Source organism: Dermochelys coriacea, chromosome 2 (genome assembly GCF_009764565.3).
Source record: "Dermochelys coriacea isolate rDerCor1 chromosome 2, rDerCor1.pri.v4, whole genome shotgun sequence".
In the NCBI taxonomy this organism is placed as follows: Eukaryota; Metazoa; Chordata; order Testudines; family Dermochelyidae; genus Dermochelys; species Dermochelys coriacea.
Window position 1 is genome coordinate 159750501 of NC_050069.1, and position 17142 is coordinate 159767642.

General features: G+C 40.4%; 1 protein-coding gene across 5 annotated transcripts in view; it reads left to right on the forward strand.

The window, feature by feature from the left end:
• The window catches only part of MOCOS (molybdenum cofactor sulfurase), a 394513-nt gene that overhangs the window by 40937 nt on the left and 336434 nt on the right, over positions 1-17142 (forward strand). For 2 of the 5 annotated variants that reach the window (XR_006279147.1, XM_038388277.2), the window contains exons 2-3: positions 3639-3728; positions 8117-8183. Coding sequence is in view for 1 of the 5 variants with exons in the window: in XM_038388277.2 (XP_038244205.1) it covers positions 3639-3728; positions 8117-8183 (157 nt within the window). In the remaining 4 variants the exon portion in view is untranslated. Of the gene's footprint in view, positions 1-3638; positions 3729-8116; positions 8184-17142 lie in introns of those variants that run through there. The other 3 variants (XM_043508593.1, XM_043508592.1, XM_038388281.2) reach the window with 3 other exon arrangements.

Sequence of the window (17142 nt, forward strand, 5' to 3'; positions counted from 1 at the left end):
CAGTGGTTCTCAAAGCTGGTCCGCCGCTTGTTCAGGGAAAGCCCCGGTGGGCCGGGCCGGTTTGTTTACCTGCCGCGTTCGCAGGTTCAGCCGATCGTGGCTCCCGCTGGCCGCAGTTCTCCGCTCCAGGCCAATGGGGGTTGCGGGAAGCAGAGCAGGCAAAGGGACATGCTGGCCACCCTTCCTGCAGCCCCCATTGGCCTGGAGTGGCAAACTGCGGCCAGGGAGAGTCGCGATTGGCCGAACCTGCGGAAACGGCAGGTAAACAAACCAGTCCGGCCCACCGGGGCTTTCCCTGAACAAGTGGCAGACCGGCTTTGAGAACCACTGATCTAGGATGTAGATTTCATCAAAAAATCAAATAATTTCTGAAACAGACATATTTTACACTTTAAAATATGCAGTGTTTTCTCAGACTTGAAGAAGAATTCTGCATAAGCTCAAAAGCTTGTCTCCCTCATGAACGAATTTTGGTCCAATAAAAGAAATTGTCTCACTCACCTTCAAGAGACAGTAGTTTTCATGTCAATTATATTCAATATGGTATTAAATTCCCCTCCACCCAGGTAAAACAGAGGGCCTCAATACATATATTAATGTTCTTTCAATTGATGTTTTTAATAAATAATACAAATCTACACTGTTGACAGATGGTATACTGTTTACCACAGAGAATTAAAGGGATCTAAATTATCCAGTTTGTACTAACACATCGGTTTGGTTAATGAGTTTATTAAATAAAGTTAAAATAGAAGATGTTGTTAAAGGGGGAAAAGTGCAAATAAAATGACATCTTTAGCTTTTGTATGACTCTTACACATGTGGGACTAATGTTTCTGTTTCGAAATAAGCAAGTCTATTGAAATGAAAAGATTTTATTTTCCTCTAATAAAGATACTATTCACTTGTTGAATGCAATCTCAATTTACATAAACTCCTCCTTTCAGTCCGTTAAGATTGAATATTAAATGCTGTTTACTGTCTTCAGTTAATCAGCAAACTTTAAAGATAAAAAGGGGAGAATGTTTAACAGTTAGTAATTTATTTCTCTCGAGTGAACTTCCTGTAAACTTTTCCCAGAATGCATTCTGGGGTGAAACCCTGGGCTCCTTTGAAGTCAAAGGCATTTTGCCATTGATTTTAACGGAGAAAGGATTTCAGCTGCTATATTTAGCCACAGAATGAAACAAGTTTAAATACTCATTTCTGGGCACTTTATCCAAGGAACCTCTTGTAATATAATTTTGAGTGTTATTTCTGTTCTGCACAGGGTGGGTTCTTCCTCTTGTCAGCAGGATCCTTTGTTTACTAGTGTCCTAAGAGGCTGACTTCAATAGGCCTCTTGTTGTTCTCTGCATAATATATAGTTATGGTAATATTTGTGTATTCATAAATACTCCTGTCAATGTGAGCATTCTCAGTGTTTTGCAAACTGAGGGTTTGTGGGTCATTATTCCTAACAAATATGTATATCCTATTCCAGTTAACATCCAGATAACCCAAGGGTTGGGTGTAGGTATCTAGGGGCAGACCTTGACTTCATGTATTATCCTTCATTCTATCTGCCACAAAATACAGCCATATTTTGGGACAAAACAGCAGCCATAGGCCCCGACTCCTTGGGTTTTTGCAGGACTGGAAAATCAATGGGGGAAAAAATAGTGGGTGCTCAGCACCCACCAGCCACATCAGTCCCCCGCCCCCACTCATCAGCTGATGCGGGAGCACTGCTGTTGTCGCCTAACAGCTGATGGGGAGTGGTGCCACTGCCAAACAGCTGTTTAGCAGCTCAGAAAGGAGCTGAGGGGAGGGTGGAGATCAGCAGGTGGACTGGAGCCTCAGGGAGGGGTGGAGTGGGGGCAGGAAGAGGTGGAGCTAGAGTGGGGCCTTCGGGGAGGGGGTGGAGTGTGGGCGGAGCCTTAAGGTGAAGAAGGGTTTGAGCACCCCAGGGAAAAAGGAAAAAGCGCCTGGGACAGCAGCCATTTGACATCCTAAAATCTATTGTATAATATTGCAACAGGCTTGGAAGTGATCATCTTTCCTGTTTGAAGGGATTTTTAGGTAAACAGAATGGATATTTTTATATACCACCTTGTAGGAAAAGTAGAAAAACCCCATCAAAAGATGAGGTATTAAAATACCCTGGCTGTCAAATTCGTATGCCACTTTTTCTATATATCTGTGATAGTTAGTAATTATCTATCTTTTGATTTTAGTCCAGAAAATAACTGAGATACTTTTGGGGGGCAAAGAAGGGAGGGGGGAAGCTAGAAGGCTTTTCAGAAGTAAAAAAACAAGAAATGGGGGGAGTTTTTTTTCTGAAGCTCTTCAAAACATTTTTCCTGATTAACTTCAAATTAAAAAAAAAAACTTTTTGGCTAGGGACTACGCATGAGAAATTTGAAGCAGAGAGTTAGAGGGATAAAGGGTGTCAGATTGGTTTTATAATTGAAAGTATCTCACATCCTCACCTACCGAGTTACTGTTTTAGCACCATAGTAATATATATTTTTTTCAAGTGTCAAGGATTCTAGTTAAGAGCTTAACTGAGCCTTAAATCCTTGTGGAAAGGAAAGACCTTTTAAAATACTTATTAAATGCTAATCTTAATCATATTCATCATTTATTAAAACTTGAAATACTTACATGACGTGAAATGAAAGACTAGCAATGGACCTGAGACACTGTGAAGAAATGGGAGAATTGCCAAAGATTAAGAAAGCAGAAATGGCTAAACAAGAAAAGACTTTAGTGTCCAGTTAAATTTTTTTTTCATTAGAATAAGCTTTTCTTTCAAAAACTTAAAAATGAACTGAGATTTAAGTGCAACAAAATGGGAAGAAATATTTAAATACGTTGAAACTTAAATTCTTGTATTTGAGGTTAAGGAAGCTTCAAACTTTCCCATGCACGCTGCTCAGGCCTTACTAATTCTTGAGACTGATTAGTCAATAAGACTTGGGGCAACATTGTGTGTGTGTGCCATACAAACACAGAACAACAAAATAATCCCTGACCCCAAAGAGTTTGATTGAAGTATCTATAAAAGAAAAGAAATGGTGTTAAAATAGGTTACTCTAATTTCAAAATATACAAAGTTTTGATCATCTTTTTACATGTGCAGTACCCGCCTTCTTCGTCTACACTACAAACTTATGTTGGTATAACTACGTCACTCAGGGGTGTGGAAAATCCACATTCCTGAGTGACGCAGTTATACCAACCGAACTCGCAGTGTAGACGGCGCTATGTCGACAGGAGGGCTTCTCTCGTCAGCATAGCTAATGCCTCTTGGGGAGGTGGGGTACTTACGCTGAAGCTCTCCCATCTTCACTAAGCAGTGCAGCTACATCACTTCTGCAGTGCTGTAAGTGTAGACAAGCCCTTCTGTATTTTGTTGCTTATGAGCTTAAAAACTTACTGGGAAAGCACTTAGTGATGGCTGCGATACAAACACCTTAGAGAAATAAAAAGCCATACCTATGAGCTTTTGGACAAAATGGACTTGCCATGGTATATATTGTAGCTTTTAAATTTGCTCAAGTGACTTGTGCTTCATATTGGTAAATCTAATCTGTGTGGGAGGTTAGAATTTAATATTAAGAAGCTAATATATTGTACTTTTTTTTTTATCTTAGGAATGACCTACCTTGACCATGCAGGTACAGCACTTTTTCCACACAGTCTTCTTAAGGAGTTTACTGATGATCTCAGTAAAAATATTTATGGTAAGTACCAAGCAACTTTCTCATAGGCTAACATCATGTGTTTCCTGTTACTGCAAGAGTATTTTCATTCTATATACTGCAGTGGTCAAGTGACAAATATGATGGGTCTTTGTCATAGTTTGGGACAACTGCACCTCCTCAACCTTCACCTCTATTGGTCAGAGACATACAGCTCACTCCTTCCTGGTGGGTTTTTTTTTCCCATACTGCACAGTTCCCTCTCTACATTATGATATTCCCAGCAAGCCAGATCACCTAAACATGCCAGCATCTGTTTTGCTTTCTCTCAAGAGGCTATGAACAGTGTAATTGCCACAGTTATAAGTTACCACACACCTCTTCATAAGCAAGTACATTTATTCTTAAGGTGACAGCATTACAGAGAAAACATTAAAAACAATAAAAGAACATGCATGCTAAAAGCTTGTCCAACATCACCCCCACTCCAACTTCAGGTTCTTGTAGGTGTCATTCCTTCAAAACCCACAACTGCATTTTCCCTGTGGTTAGGAGTTCATAATGATCTCAGATTCAGAACTAAAACAACAATGAATAGTTCACTCTTTCCTTCATATGGCTTGGGTCTTTGATTTTGGCCTCATGTAACAGGTGATCAGCAGACAGTGGCCTGCTCATCCAGCTTCAAAAGGCTGGGTTTTGGCTTAGAGTTTACCCCCCCACACACACACACGTGGAATTTCCATTGACCTCTCTCTACATATTCCTCAGACAAACCACTTCATACTTTTTGTTCTAAAAAGTCCATTCTTGTCTGGCACTCTCTTCTAGATCATCCTTTGAAACCCCCTCCCCCCCAGATCTCACATTTATCTCCCTCCTTGAGAGGTGACATACAATCCAGGCTCACAGTAATACATAAACCATTCTTTTAATATAATGGACCCCAAAGATACTTACAGTTAATTCAGTGAGGTCTTCCAAGGACATTGTAGGAAATTGCTACATTGGTTAGTCTTACCTTGACTTTGGTCCCAGCTCTGTCACTAACTCGCTGAATAACCCTGAGAAAGGCACACAAACTCTCTATGCCATCTTGTCCTGACATGTAGAGGGGTCCTCCTATATACAGGTTTTTTTTGTCCTGTTTCATATGCAGAGGGAGGCAAGTCAGTCCTCTTTGTGGGTATCTCAGCAGGTTATGGACTTGCATGGGAGGAATGGGCAGGAACTGGGCTGCCAGAAAGTGAGTGGCCTCATCTTGGGTGGACCCTTTGTTTCTGGTATGTGCTCCCTTCAGCTCTGAGCACATGATTGCTGGCTTGGGAAATAGCCATTACCCTTTAACCAGAAAGCCATAACCTTTAAGGCAAGGGACACACATCAACATATTTGTGGGGTGTAATACTAAGGTCATCTGTGTGCAGGGTTGGATTTAGGGGCAGGTGACCCAGGTGACCGTCTGGGGTGCTAGGCTTGAGGGACGCCCGTCTCAGGATGCTGTTTTTGTTAGCAACAAAAGGAAAAATAGAATATTCAAAGTACATATTTCAGATATATGAATGTTTTGAAGGAGAATAAAATAAAGCCTCTGGACTGCTGTAGCCAAGGTTATGACAATGGCGTAAACATGAAGGGAAGAAACAGTGGCATCCAGGCAAGGATCCTTGCACTGAATCCAAGAGCTTTCTTCCTGCCTTGTGGCTGCCATTCCCTCAACATGGCAGCATCATCTTCTTTAGATTCATTCTCTCTCTTCAGAGTACTGCAAAGGATATATGTCCTGTTTTCAGCATCAACTCTCAGGAGTAAGATCCTCATCAATAATGTTACAAATCTGACTGTGAAGCCACTAAGTGACACTCTCTGGGAGAGATGCATGGACAGTGTAAGGAACCAAGTGACTGAGGTTTACGATGCCCTAATAGAACTGGTGCAGTCAAGTAAAGCTGAGGCCAAATTTTAACATGTGGTGCAAAGCGTGGCAAACCAGATCGATGACTTCACGTTTCTGGTCTCAATTATGGTTTGACACATCTTTTTTCCAAGTAAACATTGTAAGCAAAGCATTACAAACTCAGTCGATGGACATCGCAACCACTACTACTCGGATGAGAAGCTGCCTTGATTTTGTTGTGGCCCAAAGAGACAACAAATTTGAAGATGCCATTACTGCTGCCAAAGAAATGGCAGAAAACTTAGGAGTTGAGCTCATCTTCAAGGAAACTCGTATTCCTCAGAAGAGGAGACAGTTTGGTTACGAGAGCAGAGATGAGGTGATGGAAAGCTTAGAAGAAAAATTCAAGAGGGAGGTTTTTTTGCTCTTATTGACACTGCTCAAGTGTCCATCAAAGATTTGGAGAGAAGCACCATGAAAAGACCTGGGTTTTTTTTGGTACGATGACCTTAGTAAGCTGCTGGTGAACAGGAAAACACTCTTGAACAATTGTACAGAACTCCACTGGATGCTGACACATGGGGGATGTTCAGATGTCAATGCTAAAGACCTGTATGTTGAATTGGACAACATCAATCACATTTTGTAATATGGGAAGCACTCTCTAGTCCAAGTTCTCAAATTCATTCATGAGCTGAAGGACACTTCCTAATGTGTGGATAGCTTTGTGAATTCTCTTCATGCTGCAGGTCAGTCGTTAATGTTGAGCACACCTTTTAGAAGGTCAGGCTCATTAAAACGTATCAATTGACAATGGCCAATGAGAGACGGACATCACTTGCTATTTTGTCACTTGAAAGTGCAATTGGCCAGTTTTGGGATCTCTCTGACACTGAGCTTCAGTTCATGAGGGCAAAGGGGAGAAAAGTGACCCTTTGAAAAAAAGGACTAGGGTTAACATTCTAAGACTGTCACCTACTGTAACACTAATACTGGTCCACTCAATGTTGGAGCACACCAATTTCTTGATGTTAATATACTTCCATTCTTAAAATTTAGAAAAATCTGTAAGTTTAGAGGAAATTGAATTTTATTTGCTTATGTATGGCATGAAAGCTGGGTGGGGGGGGAGGAATAGTTACTTCTAAATTAGATAAAACAACTATGAGAACCCAAGGAACCTATTTTATAGTCCATTTTCACAATGAAACGTCACTCTAAGCTAGAATTGTATTATTCTGTTTAAGGTCTCTATACTCTAATCCCTGCAAGAGTAAGAAACACAGTGATTTTTTTTTTTTAGAAACTATGTAAAATAGCTAAGGCCATGCCCTTTTACTGCAAAAATTATATGGATCTAACAATTTAACTTTTTTTTTTAAATTTTATTTCTCAAATGTTTAGTCATTAGTAAGTGCTTATTAACATGAAAGAGTTATGTGCTTGCCTTCAGGTCCACATACTTTCTCATTAAAATCTACCACACTAACTTCAGTGAAGGCTTATTGCCTCTGTTTAACTTCTGAACAGAGCTTGCCAGTTTGTTTTGAATAGTGTGAAGCTGGCTGATAATTTTGTGATCGAGTGGATATACACTAAGACCTGCAGTCAAACCACAAAAATCTTTCTCATTTAAAACATAGGATAGATTTTTAAACCCAGATGTCCAAAAATTAATTGTTGTCAGTTCAACATACCATACCTTTTAACCCTCTGTTGTTTGCTTGTTAACGTATGTGTGTGTATTACACATACATTCATAGATACTAAGGTTGGAAGGGACCATTCTGATCATCTAGTCTGACCTCCTGTACAACGCAGGCCAGAGAATCTCACCCACCCACTCCTACGAAAAACCTCACCTATGTCTGAGCTACTGAAGTCCTCAAATCGTGGTTTAAAGACTTAAAGGAGCAGAGAATCCTCCCTCAAGTGACCCGTGCCCCATGCTACAGAGGAAGGTGAAAAACCTCCAGGGCCTCTCCAATCTGCCCTGGAGGAAAATTCCTTCCCGACCCCAAATATGGCGATCAGCTAAACCCTGCGCATATGGACAAGATTCACCAGCCAGATACTACAGAAAATTCTTTCCTGGGTAACTCAGATCCCACCCATCTAATATCCCATCACAGGCCATTAGGCCTATTTACCATGAATATTTAAAGATCAATTACTTACCAAAATCACATTATTTCATCATACCATCTCCTCCATAAACTTATACACATGCATTCTCTATAGCTTCCTTCTAGCAGAATAGTACAGCTATAACTTCCTTCTGATGGAACTCTCTTACAATTGGATCAATTGCTAATATTATCTGCCAGCTGAAGTTCCAAGGTCTGTCATAATTGCTTTCTTCTGTTTATGTCTCTCCTCTTGACTAACTACTCTCAGGAGCTTCCGGGCAGCACTGTGAAATATTAATTAACTCTTTTTGTCATCTTTTCACTGGCTTGGTCTAGTACTTTGATAAAGAGAAAAATATTAACAAAACTGATTAATGATTGACTTTTCTATGTCTGTCTCCTAGGCAACCCTCATAGTCAGAGCATCAGCAGCAAGCTGACATACGACACTATTGAGCATGTCCGATACAGGTAGAATAATCTGTATTTTATTTAGCATTTTGATTTCCAGTGTACTGTTTGGATTATTCCTTGGAGTTAGTCATTTTGGTTTCAAAGTAGCAGCTGTGTTAGTCTGTATTCACAAAAAAGAAAAGGAGTACTTGTGGCACCTTAGAGACTAACAAATTTATTGGAGCATAAGCTTTCGTGAGCTACAGCTCACTTCATCGGATGCATTCAGTGGAAAATACAGTGGGGAGATTTATATACACAGAACATGAAACAATGGGTGTTACCATTCACACTGTAAAGAGAGTGATCACTTAAGATAAGCTATTACCAGCAGGAGGGCGGGGGCGGGCGGGGACAAAACCTTTTGTAGTGATAATCAAGTTGGGCCATTTCCAGCAGTTGACAAGAACGTCTGAGGAACAGTGGGGGCGGGGGGGAAATAAACATGGGGAAATAGTTTTACTTTGTGTAATGACCCATCCACTCCCAGTCTCTATTCAAGCCTAAGTTAATTAATTCCAATTCAGCAGTCTCTCGTTGGAGTCTGTTTTTGAAGTTTTTTTTTGTTGAAGAATTGCCACTTTTAGGTCTATAATCAAGTGACCAGAGAGATTGAAGTGTTCTCCGACTGGTTTTTGAATGTTATAATTCTTTGTCTGATTTGTGTCCATTTATTCTTTTACGTAGAGACTGTCCAGTTTGACCAATGTACATGGCAGAGGGGCATTGCTGGCACATGATGGCATATTCACATTGGTAGATGTGCAGGTGAATGAGCCTCTGATAGTGTGGCTGATGTGATTAGGCCCTATGATGGTATCCCCTGAATAGATATGTGGACACAGTTGGCAATGGGCTTTGTTGCAAGGATAGGTTCCTGAGTTAGTGGTTCTGTTGTGTGGTGTGTGGTTGCTGGTGAGTATTTGCTTCAGATTGGGGGGCTGTCTGTAAGCAAGGACTGGCCTGTTTCCCAAGATCTGCAAGAGTGATGGGTCGTCCTTCAGGATAGGTTGTAGATCCTTGATGATGCGTTGGAGAGGTTTTAGTTGGGGGGCTGATGGCTAGTAGTGTTCTGTTATTTTCTTTGTTGGCCTTGTCCTGTAGTAGGTGACCTCTGGGTACTCTTCTGGCTCTGTCAATCTGTTTCTTCACTTCAGCAGGTGGGTATTGTAGTTGTAAGAATGCATGATAGAGATCTTGTAGGTGTTTGTCTCTGTCTAAGGAGTTGGAGCAAATGCGGTTGTATCGTAGAGCTTGGCTATAGAGAATGGATCACGTGGTGTGGTGTGGTCTGGATGAAATCTGGAGGCATGTAGGTAGGAATAGCGGTCAGTAGGTTTCCAGTATAGGGTGGTATTTATCTGACCATCGCTTATTAGCACCGTAGTGTCCAGGAAGTGGATCTTTTGTGTGGACTGGTCCAGGCTGAGGTTGATGGTGGGATGGAAATTGTTGAAATCCTGGTGGAATTCCTCAAGGGCTTCTTTTCCATGGGTCCAGATGATGAAGATGTCGTCAATGTAGCGCAAGTAGAGTAGGGGCATTAGGGGACGAGAGCTGAGAAAGCGTTGTTCTAAGTCAGCCGTAAAAATGTTGGTATACTGTGGGGCCATGCGGGTACCCATAGGAGTGCTGCTGATTTGAAGGTATACGTTGTCCCCAAACGTGAAATAGTCATGGGTGAGGACAAAGTTCAGCCACCAGGTTTGCCGTGACATTATCGGGGTTACTATTCCTGATGGCTTGTAGTCCATCTTTGTGTGGAATGTTGGTGTAGAGGGCTTCTACATCCATAGTGGCCAGGATGGTGTTTTCAGGAAGATCACCGATGGATTGTAGTTTCCTCAGGAAGTCAGTGGTGTCTTGAAGATAGCTGGGAGTGCTGGTAGTGTAGGGCCTGAGGAGGGAGTCTACATAGCCAGACAATCCTGCTGTCAGGGTGCCAATGCCTGAGATGATGGGGCGTCCAGGATTTCCAGGTTTATGGATCTTGGGTAGCAGATGGAACCCCAACCTGGGGTATTCTAGGGGTGTGTCTGTGCGAATTTGTTCTTGTGCTTTTTCAGGGAGTTTCTTGAACAAATGCTGTATTTTGGTGTATTGTTTGTTGCATGTGATAGTATATCTAGTTTATAAATTCCATGAAGCATTGGTCAGGTTCATGTTGGAGCGATTAGGAGATCACCAATGTTTCCCCTGCCCCCCCACTCTCAACATCACATGATACGGAGCCCGAGCCTGCAGTTGCATTAGGATGTAAGGGCTGAAACGTTAACCCCGTTTTGGTGGTAGTGATTAACAAGATGGTATGAGGGCTCAAATGCCAGAAGCAGTCAAAAAATGACCTAATGGACTACAGGAATTTGCACATTACTTTACAGAAATTACTAAACTACTTTATATATAACCTTAAAGTAGCCTTAGTTTTAAGAAGAACAAATAATATTAAGTGGAGACTGAGATACTGAGTGTAAGTGCTTTTTGTTCTGGTTTAGAGGGAGGGCTCGAATATAAGACCATCCCTGTCTCCAAATAATTCTGAGATAGATATGTTAAGAATTTTCTCTTAGCCATTAATTTACCAAAATAGAGGGAAGCTGGGATTAGTTTAGCCAGTCATTCGTTTTAATTGGTGGCACTGGCAACTATAAAATTAATTTATGTATGTAGCTAAGTATAAAAGTGTGCTCTGGGCCTTTGTCTTTAATGCACTGTTTGCCTAAAGCACAGAGGTCTTGGCCCTTATTTTGTGTAGCATCTTGCAAACCACAGTATATCCCAAAGCACTTTACAGAATTCAAATCCATAAAGCCATACCACTGTGATGTTTGAAAGTGTTCTAATTCTGAATCAATAAAATCTGTAATTTTATCCTTTTGCTCTTTGATCTCATAATGGAGATTTACAAAAGTATAAAATGACAAGATCTGTCCTGAAGAGACTGTAATCCTGCACCCCATTGGACAGAGGCTGTGACAGGTATAAGCAAAAGCTAAATTTTCAGAAATTAAGGAAAGCAGGATTTGGGTCATGGATTGAAATCTATTAAATTAGGACCCACATGAAATAAATGAGACTAGTTATGAGTAATGATTATTCACAGGAGTAAGGGTTCCATATCAGGCCCATAGATTGCAATGCCCATAACACTGTCCAGTCCCTGTAGTAAAATGCCAAGTTTTATAGATATTATGGGCTTCCATAGGGACTAATTTCCACAACACTTGCTAATTCACATCTAGTTTTTCTAGCACTGATTCTGTGAGGCACATTAAGTTCCGCTACACATTTGTGTGTGAAGCAGACTTTCTTTGTCAGCAGCTACAGATTTGAGCTGAGCATGTTAAAGACTCATTTCACAATTAAACAGTTAGGCACAAACAATAGTTTGTGATTCCCTTACACACACTGTAGGAGTGCCTTACGGGGCAAAAAATACCTTTGACTTCAGTGGGATTACTCAAACTGTAAGGTACAGCTCAACATAGGTGAGGGTAACAGGCTAACCCTTAGTAACTGCTTTATTTTAAGACCATTTCTGAAATAGCCAGTGCATTATCTAGAGTCATGGCTCCATAATCATATTGTGGGGGAAATAGTGATGGTATCTGGAAGTTCTGCTAATATTTGGGGGGGAGTGGGCAGATTGCTTCAAATTTCCATATGTTTGTTATATATCCTTCCATAATTTTACTTTCCACTGATTGATAGAGGATTATATAATCCATTCTTTCATGTTCCTTTTTAACTGATCTCCTCTCACGCAAGCGTACCTGAAGATGTACTTTACTATAGTTTCTAGGAATATTTTAGTACCCCATTATTCTTATACGGTAAGAAAGAATGACTTTCAATTAGTGCTTGTATGGATTTTTCTAAAATAAACTAACATTTTCAGCTAGATTTATTTTGGACCTTGATTTGGAAGAGCATAATGGTTTTGTATGTGTCTGCAAAGAACAGCAGGAAAAGTTAGAAGCATCTGAGTAAAAACAGCCTGTGCTCTTCTGCCCCCATGCAGACATGTACTGGACTACACCTAATAGGCTTTGTCAGCCAGTTAACGGTCAACTTTCTAACAGTCTATTTTCCAATAAGTTTGAAAAGCATAATCATCAAAACAGCTTATTCCTAAAGGTTCAGGAAAAGAGTCCAAAAAAACACAACCTTCCGTAAATCAACTGTCAAAAAAGCAATAAAATATATTTTAAAAAAATCTGTACTTTCATGACATTGCTTGTTTTTGATTAGTTGCAATGTGACATGAGGAGGCAGGCGTCTGTATTCTGCATCACCGCCACCATCTTTGATTTCCTCAATAGAGGAAAAAATCCAGCTGTCAGATTTAGATTTTTTTTAAAATGCTTGTTTGCTTTTAAATCTGCTATTTGAGCAGAAACTCTACTTAGAAAATGGCTTTTAGAAAAGTTCGCAATATTCTGACATAACCACAATGGGGCAGCCATTTTAGATAGGTTTTTTTCTCTCTGACAGAGGATCCAAGCAACTATGTTAAAACAGAAATTAAGCTTTTATGTTTTACAGTAACAGGATATACACACACCCTGCGCTGCTTCCGGCAGCCCCCATTGGCCTGCAACGGTAAACCGCGGCCAGTGGGAGCCGTGATTGGCCGAACCTGCAGATGCGGCAGGTAAACATACCGGCCCAGCCCGCCAGGGGCTTTCCCTGAACAAGCGGCGTCCCAAGTTTGGGAAACATTGCTCTATATACTAAGTGACAATATTGCAGACAGACACCTAGCTAATGATGCTACGATGTTTATCTCATGACAGTCTTAAATAAATGCTAAAAGTTCCTTAGTGTACTTAGCTGATGTCTTGTGCATTGGAAGCATGCTCCTTTCTGTTTATCCATGATATGGAAATACCATCGCTCCAGTTTTTCATGAAGGCTAAAGAGTATGACTGCAATTCACACCTCTGGTGCTGTATAAATACCTGAGTTTGCAAATTCAACAGTTGTTGCATTGTTTTTAGTTAGTTGTTAAAAAGTGTATTTGTTTCTCACGCAGGCATTTGAAAATATTTGCTTTCTGAATATTTTAAAACAGTTGCTCTTTCAGATCTTGAACTTGCGATCTCAGACATTGCATCACTGTTCTCTAGTCATTAAATCAGACAACTGCATGAGAGGATGTTCATTTTTCTATATCTATATAATATAGGGTCAAATCATCAGCTGATGTAGTTATTACCATTTAATTCTATGGGACTATGACAGTTTATGCAGTCAAGGGCCTGACTGTAAGTTTAAAAAAAAAACACAAGAGGTCAGGAATCTAAATATGGTGGGGGATGGGGGAAAATCAAGAAATTCCCCAGCAAAGGTTTCAACACCAAACTTGGATCTCCTATTATCTCCAAGACAATAAGTAGTACAAAATGGGGTGGGATCCAGAGAATGGTCCTGATCCTGCTCTGATAGAAGTCCAATGGGGTTTTTGCCATTGAGTTAGAGGAACAAGTTTAGGGTCCAGAACTAGACCAATATACTTTTCATGACTGCTTTCTCTCCAGATATGCTGAAAAGACCTCAGTAAGTTTTTATAGGTCTAAAGATACTACAGGAGAAGAATAATCTCTCTTGCTTGGGAATACTAATTGAAAATGTGAAACAGGAGTAAAATTCATTACTATGAAAATGGTTGTGCCTCTGTAGCAATATATACCGTTAAGTATTATTGGGTTTTGCCAAGAAAATAGTCTTACTTTTTTTGGATAACTTCTCTTGTGTATTTCAATAAACCATTTAGTAACATGCAGAGCTTTAGTTTGCTACCCTGTATGGATAGCATACATTATTTATCAAATAAAAGATGAGTTTCAGTGCCAGATTTATTTTTAAAAATAGTTATTGTGGGTTCTGGAATATGATACACAAGATCAGAAATTTTTCTCTACCATGGTTCTCCAGGGCTAAGCAATCTGTGTGTCAGAAAACAGCAATGTTGGAACGGTTACATACATGGCAATTGCTTGACCTTTCATACACAGTAAGAAACAGACACAGTATCTTCTTAGTATTGATTTGTCCTTTCTAAATGTCACTAACTGGAGACTGTATGGATGAGTGAAATCTGAGCACCACATTCTGCCCTTCCTAATGGCGCACACCTGCATGGAAACCCTGTTTAAAAATCAGGGTGACTCAGTTCTTTTACAATACTGGGATTATAAAATCTTTCTTTAGCAAATGCTGCTGCCTTCGGTCCAGCTGGCCATACTGAAGTAACAGCACTTCTATTTTTCAGTAAGGAGAAATGCTACACGTTTAAAGAGCTAAAGGTTCCATGCTTCTCAGTGAGTTGTTTCCACTTAGGAGAGCAGAAACACCTGAAGTTCCCTGAAATTCTTCCATCTGGAGGGGTTTTCTTCCTTATCCCAGCCCTGCTGAATTAGCCACTTGCAAGCTTTTCACATTTAAGGCTGTGCATATTCAACTCAACATTAATGTCAAAAGTCAAGCCAATAGAAGCTGAAGTCAGTATGATGATTGTCACTAGGGTACATTTTGATGTTCTTAGCAATACAGGATAATTATAGAAAAAGAACAGTTTTGGGGAAGGGCCTGATAATTTTGTGGGTGAGGGAGGTGCTCATTTTTCTGCAGGGTTCATATATCCAATATCAGTCATGCACAGAAGTGATCTCAAGTGTGCAGGGAGATGTCTTATGCACTGTTGTCATGGCTGTGTTGGTCCCAGGATAGTAGAGGGACAAGGTAGGTGAGGTAATATCTTTCATTGGCCGACCATCTTCTATTGCTGAGAGACCAGCTTTTGAGCTTACACAGAGCTCTTCTTCAGGTCTGGGAAATGTAGCATGCACTTAGGAGAGCGGGGAAAAAAGCCATTGTGCCTGTATAGACTGAACCCATGACCTGAATTAATGTTCCATAATGCATTGAATGACAACAAAATGTAAACCATTCTGTTCAACAAAGCGCCACTTTCCATTTTCCCTCCAACATGCAGCCTTTCACCTATTTGCTGAAACACATTTTTTTAGGTTTCAGAGTAGCAGCCGTGTTAGTCTGTATTCACAAAAAGAAAATGAGTACTTGTGGCACCTTAGAGACTAACAAATTTATTTGAGCATAAGCTTTCGATGCATCCGATGAAGTGAGCTGTAGCTCATGAAAGCTTATGCTCAAAAAAATTTGTTAGTCTCTAAGGTGCCACAAGTACTCCTTTACATTTTTTTTAAATACTAAAGAGGAATTTCCATGGGAGTTAAGCGCCTAAATACTTTTGAGGATTTGGGCTTCAGTTTTGCCAACACTTGTCTCTGATTCATTCCTTTAGGGACTGCTCAGTGTTGCAAATACTGAACTGGCTAGTAAAAGTTTGCAGGCAGGCCTATAGGTACCATTTTACAGGAATACATTGGCAGACCAACCCATTATGCTTGGAATTGCATTCACTTGCGAAGTAAGAGCTATTGAAACACCTCTTTATTCCACTTTGTTAGGTCAGCTCCTGGACTTTCATCTCTGTGGTGATAAATTCATTAACTGTTTACTTGATAAGTAGGAGCTTTAGGACATAATGTGTTAATGTTATCTGTTTACTTGCTGCTATCAAGCTTTGACATCTGCACTCCCTAAAAGAAAATGCAATAAATAACATCTAAACATTCATAATGTTTCTGTGTTGACATGCTAAGAAATCCCAGTTACATAATCTGAAATGCTAAATGTTTTAAAAAATCAGTTAAATATGTAAAATATTATAAAATCTGGAGGCTGTACCTGATAACATTCTGCAACACACACAGGGTTGTTGGTGTTTTAATGGCTTTATTCAGACAAATCTCCCATTGATTATAACCAGAGATTTACTTACTTAAGGTGTACAGGATTGTGTTCTACATTTTTGTGTGTGTGTGTGTGTGTGTGTGTGTGTTTAATGTGCCCATGAATATGAATGTAAGGACCCACCAGGAAGTAATTGTGACCGCCCTTGTACTTCTTTTGAGGCTTATAGGTAAGAAGACTAGGTGAAGCATGTAATTCAGTATTGGGGGGGGAATCTCAATTTGGAATTTTGAGTCTGATTACCTCTGTGATGGACTGGGAGGTACCTTCATGATTTATGAATTCTGTATGTTGACCTGGGTGGCGGGAGGTTTACTGTATGAATATAATTTAGTTTAATATGTGCTGTTGGTGGACAATGAGCAAGAAGGAAAAGAATGCTTCAAGATGCCTCCACAATCACTTAAGAGACCATGATTAACTTTGATTTTTACCTCTTGCTCCAGCCAAACTAAAAACTGGCTTTGACCAGAAAAGCCAAGGCCAAGGAATGAAGAAGAGAACATCGATACTTTAAAGAGGGAGTCTCTTTAAAGAGTGGGGCAGTTGTTCAGGGGAAATACAGTGAGACCCAGGGTTCCTGCTGAGAAGTATATGAAGAAGTTAGGCCTGCCTACATTACCACACAGGATGGTAATCCTTTAGGGAAGAGAGACTTGTGTAGGCTGTTGTGTTAAAATCTTTTTTCTCTAAAAGCTTTGTTCCTAATGCACAATAAACAATAGCTTAAGAAGGTGGTTTGGGGTCCCTGTATACACCACTGGCCACAGATTGCCACAGGGAAGAATTGCGGGTGCTCAAACCCGGGCAGCCCTGTTTGGTAAGCATGGTTGATACATAAGGTACTGTAGCCTAGGGCCAGGTTTAGGAGTGGGAGAATCATGGGATTGATAAAACCATGAGGTCTGACACCTAAAGGGATGTGCTCTAAGAGACCAGAAAGGGGACAGAGGTGCAGTTATAACCTATTCTGCCTTTTCTAGAATCCAGACTGCAACAGTCAAGCCAGATTGACATCTCCTCTGATGAAGGAACAGCCTCTGTGGCAGTGAAGTCAAGCTTTACCTGGATGGATTTCTAAATTGTTCCCTAAAACAAAGTAAATGTTTTTAACTCCATGTTCTGAATGAGAGAGATG